This window comes from Amblyomma maculatum, chromosome 3 (assembly GCF_055883805.1).
Source record: "Amblyomma maculatum isolate TAMU_Amacu chromosome 3, ASM5588380v1, whole genome shotgun sequence".
In the NCBI taxonomy this organism is placed as follows: domain Eukaryota; kingdom Metazoa; phylum Arthropoda; class Arachnida; order Ixodida; family Ixodidae; genus Amblyomma; species Amblyomma maculatum.
In genome coordinates, this window is record NC_139346.1 from 178,240,043 (window position 1) to 178,247,241 (window position 7,199).

Consider the following 7,199-nt stretch of genomic DNA (forward strand, 5'->3'; position numbering starts at 1 on the left):
GACTGCAGCCATGAAATTAGGAGACGCCTGCTTCTGGGAAAGAGAGCCATGGCTAGCCTTGACCGCCTAGTAAAGAGCAGAGACATTAAACTGCCAACCAAGATCCGTATAACTCGTGCTATGGTCTTTCCAGTTGTGATGTATGGATGCGAGAGTTGGACTGTGAAGAAGGCTGACCGCCGAAGAATTGACGCGTTTGAATTGAGGTGCTGGCGGAGACTCTTGAGAGTTCCTTGGACTGCCAGGAGATCAAATCAGTCGATGTTGTCGACCATAAACCCTGACTGCTCAGTGGAGGGTCAAATTCTAAAGTTAAAGCTCAGCTACTTTGGTCATCTGATGAGAAAAGAGGAGTCGCTGGAGAAAGATTTGATGTTGGGAAAGGTTGAGGGTCACCGGACAAGGGGTAGGCAGCGAACGTGATGGTTAGATGGCATCCTTGAGGCGCTGCAGATGAAGTTATGTGATGTTAGGAAGATAGTGAGAGACCAGAAAGCGTGGCGTGACATGGTCTATAGGGTCACGAAGAGTCGGACATGACTGAACGACTGAATTGAACTGAACTATGGGAAAAGCTCCGTAAACCCCGCTGTCAACTCTCAGGCCAAAGCGAAGTTTCGAACGACGATCGCAGCCTGTAAAAGATGGTTCGCTGTTTTGATTTTCACGCCTGAGAAGCAGGCCGAGCAACATTCACGCAAAGAAAAGTCCACAAATGGGCTTCTGCCACACGAGGCAGACTTAAGGTCGTCTGATGGCAAAACGAATCACTGACGCATCAGCGCTACAGTTTGGTCGATGAACCTTTTCCCGAGCTTTTAACCCCACAAGAGCCGACCACCAGGCTGGGGGAAATCTTATGCCTTATTGGATAACCGGTGGGACGGCACCAGGGATCGAATCTGGTACCTGCAAAATGCGAAGCGGGTGCTCTGCGACAAGGTCCCCGTTCCGGTAATAAGTTCCTATAGATTGAATCACTGACATCGTGTAACGACGGCTGCTCAATGTTTTGCTTTCTCGGGTATTAATATTGGTCGTAATCGAACCTTGAGAGGGTTCATCAGCGGCACCTCGTTCATAACGGCCTGTATCACAGCAGTGTCACGTGTGGAACGTGATTAAACGTGGAGGAAGCTGTGCGAGAACCCTCTCATACTACCTTCGAATTCTAGACTGCCAGGACCTAAGCTATTAAGCAAACAAATGTAGATAAAATGAGAAGCTCGTTATGATAAACATATATGAAAGAAGCCCGAATGGAGCGGGGCCAAGGAAATGATAGCAATTTTCTTTTTAAGTTCCCGCTGTTTATGCGAATTAATACCCTAATCATTTTTTGGGTAAAATGCAAAGAATAAATATAACGTAGAAAAAACAACCATCACTGCTGATGGTGGAATTCATACCCATGACCTCCGAATTGAAAATATCGTAAATGCCCTACAGCCGTGGCTCAATGGTCATTGGGGTCAAGCGCCCACCTCGAGGAGGCGGCCCTATCCTTACCGTGGCGGCCACATAAATTTAAAGAGCCTTCCTATATCTCATCGCTCATAGGTGATGTAGCTTTGGGGCTTTGAACCATATAAACTAAACTCAACTAAACGATTGCTGCAAATGTAAGCTGTTTCTCCATATGGTAGACATCGGACTGAGAAGACTACCCTGTATATGCAGTATATGACATCGAGAAATCCAGGAATCTGCAATATTGTAACAGTACAAAAGAAGATGAATCTTACAACACAAGTGAAGGAGAAAGACGTTAGAAAAAGACTCTCGTGCCGTACGCGCTGCCGTTGACCAGCTGAGCTGTCTGCCCTATCGTCTTGTTGTTCAGCGCTCCGACGTCTTATCCCCGTCGTAACAAATTGGTGGAGGTGCTGGGTGCATCCCGCCCCAGCCGTAAATCGCACCGATCGCCGGAAAGCTACATCTTTCCGGAACCACCACCTCGATATTCGTCGCGGCCTACGATGCAGGAAGCAGCTGACACGCCACTTTTTGACCGACCTCTTCCGGTGTGCTACCGGTGTGGTGTCGCGGGTCACATTTCCCGCTACTGCAATCGGCGCGCATAGTTCAGTAATCCCCTGACGGCTTCGAACCGACGCACCATCCAGCCCTACATTGACAGCTATCGGCCAGAACATCCCTCCCGGAGGGGCCGTTTTCAAAACGAAGGGCTCCGCAGCCATTCGCCAGCGTCTTTTCCGTCATTTCGTGTGCGCCGCTCCCTGTCTCCACGGCGCCGATCTCCGCTACCAATGACGGAAAACTAGCCAGCGCGGCCAATGGAGGTGAGGTCGTTGGACAATGTGCGCTGCTACCTATTATTCCTCAGTCTGTGCTTATGCTAAAGAACAAGGTCAATGTGATTGTTGATGGTTTGCCAACGATGACGTTGGTAGACACTGGTGCTACAGTTTCAGTAATGAGTTTAGATTTTAAGAACCTTTTGAAGAACAAAGTTATGTTTGTTTGGGACAAAACTGATAATTTTTATGGAGTAAGTGGACAGTTATTGTACCCGGTTGGGGTATGCAGCGTTAAAGTTTCTTTGGGGGGCACAATATTTCCGGCGGAGTTTGCAGTACTGCCCCGATCTACACATGACGTAATCTTGGGGATTGACTTCCTGCGTATGTGCGGCGCTACAGTTGATTGTCGAACGGGAGAGCTAAGTGTTAGTGGTTCTCTTCCTCATGAACGTTTGGAAGAGACGTCAAATTATGAAGACGTTTTGTGTGTGTGTGATGAAGCCGTCATACCGCCACATTCTGCAGTGTGTGTCCAGGTGTCCTGCTTCCGTGCTATTAACGACTCTTTTGAGGCTACTGTGGCGCCTCTTAATTTACAGTGCGTAAAGAAAAATGTATTAGTGCCGCATTGTTTGGTTCGCATGAAAGAGGGCCGTACCGGACTGTGGATTATAAATTGGTCATCGGAACCAGTTATTTTTCCAGCGGGCTCCAAATTAGCTTCATGTAGCGCAACTCTCCCGAATTGCGTAGCTCTCGTTACTCCTTCCCTAGACAATCTCGCTACTAACTCACCTGCTGACGAAAAGCTTCTTCCTATGATCAGTGAATCGTTGAACACCTCACAACGACAGATATTGAAGAACCTCTTGTCCCAGCACCTACCCGTCTTTGATTTCGCGCAGTCCGACGGCTCGCAACGTTTTCCGCTGTCGCGCTCACGCCATAGGATTGACACGGGATCTGCTTATCCGATCCGTCAAAAGCCGTACCGTGTGTCGCCATCAGAGCGTAAGATCATCACCAAGTAAGTCCAAGACATGTTGAACAGGGGCGTAATACAAGAATCCTCCAGTCCTTGGGCTGCTCCCGCGATATTGGTAAAGAAAAAAGACGGAACATGGAGGTTCTGCGTCGACAATCGTGGCCTCAACTCCATCACTAAAAAAGACGTGTATCCTCTCCCGCGCATTGACGATGCCATAGATTGCCTTTTCTCCGCGTCTTATTTCTCTTCAGTTGATTTGCGATCGGGGTATTGGCAGACTCCGATGGACCCTGCTGACAAAGAAAAAAACTGCATTTGTTACGCCGGACGGCCTATTTGAATTTAACGTGATGCCCTTCGGCCTACGTAATGCGCCAGCCACATCTGAAAGATTTATGGACACAATACTTCGTGGCCTGAAGTAGGAAATCTGCATGTGCTATTTAGACGATGTTGTTATTTTTGGCCGGACTTTTAATGAACATAACACGCGACTCGCTATTGTTTTAGATTGCCTACAGAAGGCTGTCCTTGTCCTGAATTCCAAAAAGTGCCGTTTTGGCGAACGTCAAGCGCTGGTACTCGGGAATCTCGTCGACCACGATGGAGTTCGGTCAGATCCACAGAAGACTGCAACAGTTGAAGCATTCCAACGACCACAGACTCAAAAGGAGCTCCGCAGTTTTCTGGGGCTGTGTTCCTACTTTCGACGATTCATCCCAAGGTTTGCCGACGTCGCCTACCCTCTGACATCCCTTCTACAAAAGGACGTCCCTTTCGACTGCACCTCAGATTGTGACGCGTCTTTCCGCCAACTAAAGTTTCTGCTTACGTCACATCCCATGCTACGGCACTTCAACCCCTCCGCTCCGACTGAAGTCCACACTGATGCAAGTGGGATTGGTGTTGGCGCTGTGCTTGTGCAACGTTCGGCAACAGGCGAGCATGTGATTGCGTATGCAAGCCGTTCCCTCAGCAAACCTGAGCGTAACTACGCTGTTACGGAGCAGGAGTGTCTCGCTGTAGTTTTCACTGTCCAGCGGTTTCGGTGCTACCTATATATGGCCGCCATTTCACGGTTGTGACAGACCATCATGCCCTGTGTTGGCTCGTCAACCTTCGTGATCCATCTGGTCGTCTGGCACGCTGGGCCCTTCGTATGCAGGAGTACGATTTCACTGTTTCGTACAAGAGTGGCCGCAAACACGCCGATGCAGACTGTCACGTCTTCCTCTTCCTACGACCGAATGTGAATCTGCTGATTTCGATCATTACATCGCCTCCGTCGTGCCCGAGGTTCCCGACGCCTCGGCTCTGCGGACTGCGCAAGCGACCGACATAAGCCTCGAGCCACTGCTTGAGGAGGCGCGGGATTCCATGCGTTCAGCCCATTTTGTCTCCGTGATGTCCTTTCGTACAAAAAGGCTTACTCAAGCACCGGCACGAATTTTCTTCTTGTGGTTCCCGAGAGCTACCGCTCGTGCATCTTGCGTGCCATGCACGACAACCCCCCTTCCGGTCACCTGGGCTCTGCACGAACGCTCCATCGTGCTCGCGACCGGTTTTATTGGCCAAAGATGCGCCAGACGACTGAGCGATATGTGGCGAGCTGCACTGAGTGCCAACGACACAAACGTCCTACGTACACGCCACATGGCCTGCTGCATCCTGTGACTCCACCACGTGGCGCATTTGAGAAAATCGGAATCGACATTATGGGTCCCTTCCCGAAGTCATCTGACGGAAATAGTTGGATCGTGGTTTGTGCCGACTATCTCACCCGCTACAGCGAAAGGGCAGCTCTTCCTTCAGCCACCGCTCACCACGTGTCCCTGTTCTTGCTCCGTTCTGTGATCCTCCGCCATGGACCTCCGCGAGTGATCATCAGTGATCGAGGTCGCCAGTTTATGGCAGGTGTTGTGGAAGAGCTTCTCTGTTTGTGTGCGTCGCATTTTCGGCATTCCACACCATATCACCCTCAAACCAACGGCTTGACGGAGCGCACAAACCGGACACTCACAAACATGCTATCTATGTACATCGCATCTGACCAATCTTTCCACCGTGAATCCCAAAGACACCAGAAGGCTCAACGATGAAACGGCCAAAAATGCCCGTTCTAAAGGCTAAATGGCTGTCAATGGCTTAACCTGCAATGAGAAAATAATGAATTTAAACGCAGGTAAATCCAAGTCACGACCGTGAGACTATATAAGGTCACTAGAATAAAAGATAGCATCTCGAAATCACTACGGTTTGCCTCCAAGAAGCTCTTTCCAGTGAAATTTAATAAGAAAACGGGGAGGGAGCATGGTTTTTTTTTTCGCGACACATTTTTGCTGGGAAACCGTAATTCTAGGATACACGACATGAGACGTATTTGTACAAGTGATGCGTAGGGTGAAATACCAATTTGGACTTAGACTAGCTGGCTTAGTGTAGGAGAAAATGCAGTTCCATCGAAAGCAGTAAAATAAAGCAAATTAAGCTAATCAGAAGCACAATACTCTCTGTCTGATTCCATTATTTGGGTTACGTACCTTTGAAAGAATACCGTAATTGCTCGAATATCTATCTACCCGCGAGCTTCATAGACGGATTGTGGCTTAAAAGACGACGTTTTTGCCTTGATTTAGAAAAAACAGACATTGTGACGCTGACAGCCTTTACATGTTGTGACGTAATCCACACTGTTTAACTTTATCTCTAGTCATTTGGCAGCATTCGGCAGTCAGGAACCACAGCCTCCATTCAGGAACTGGGCTTTTAAGTATGGCGCGGTCATGTGACATTTGCTTGTAGAAAGATCACAGCCCCAGAAATAAGGAATATTTCTTTCTAACCGAAAATCAGTAAACATACTTTAAATTCATCATACCGCGGAATGTTATGGCATTCAAAATCCCGGCAGATGTGAAGAAGACAACAAGCGGGAAAACATTGCGCGCGGTTACTTTGATTACGCCCTTGGCGAAACGATTACGCGCGGTCGCTCGCGCGGTGGGGTCCCCGCGGAGACCTTTCAAATGCTATATAATGATCGATCCTTTAGAGCGGAAGCGAGATAAACTTCCGTGAAATGGAAGAAGACAGTTGAAAACTCCGTCACTGAGCGTGTCCATGACTCCCTGCGACTCCGACATCAAAATCAGCTATCGAAATGTCAAGGCACGTTACCGGTCCGAAGAGCATCCTGTCCCGCACCAATCGGTATTCGCAAGTGGCGGAAGATGGCCGTCGGGCTCTTTAGTTCTGCGGTGCAAATTCTTCGCAAGCGCCGGTTGCTTTTCCTTGGACTGGCAATACGGTTATATATAGCTGTGTGCTGCTGATATCGGCGGTGACCCCTCCTAACTTCCGGCGTCGGTACTTTCGTAACGCACTGCAACCCTCACAACAAGGGCGGAGATAAACGCTGTATGTTCCGCGTACGGGCATTTCTAAGCTTGCCGCAAAGCCTGACCTACGTCACGTCCGTTCGGCGGTTGGGCTGCGTCGTCGTTGGTGCCTTTGCCGGTGTAACCGAGCGAAGAAAGCCATGAGCCACGAGAGAGTCACGATATGAAAGAGCACTGTCTTCGAAACGTTGGCTCGGCTTGCGAACTGAGGTCCCCCCTCTACTCTTGTTTCGTGCTCTTTCATACTGTGCTGCCATCTTATTTTTCTCGTTTTATCCGAGATAGTCACGAGCCATAGACGACTTCTGAGAAGAACCTCCACTCCACCACCCCCGCATAGAGGATTGGGAGATCGCCATGCAGGGCCCCTGACAAGAGTGCATGCATTGGTTGGCCCGCCGCGCAGTTACTGCAGTGACGGCCAATGGGACCCTGGACTGACAGAACCCCACCCCTTCCTGCCATCAACGTAATAAAGATGTATATTCCTTCCGATTTGGAGAGGGGCAAGATTTACGAGCCCTGCGCCGCTCGCTTGTGGCTTTTCTT

General features: G+C 49.4%; 1 protein-coding gene across 1 annotated transcript in view; it reads right to left on the reverse strand.

Annotated features, from left to right (window-relative positions):
* Positions 1-6,543, reverse strand: part of LOC146197058 (uncharacterized) — a 31,573-nt gene extending 25,030 nt beyond the window's left edge. The window contains exon 1 of the mRNA XM_084596435.1: positions 6,430-6,543. Coding sequence (XP_084452561.1) covers positions 6,430-6,444 — 15 coding nt within the window. The 5' untranslated portion in view covers positions 6,445-6,543. The remainder of the gene's footprint in view (positions 1-6,429) is intronic.
* Between the last annotated feature and the right edge of the window lie 656 nt (positions 6,544-7,199).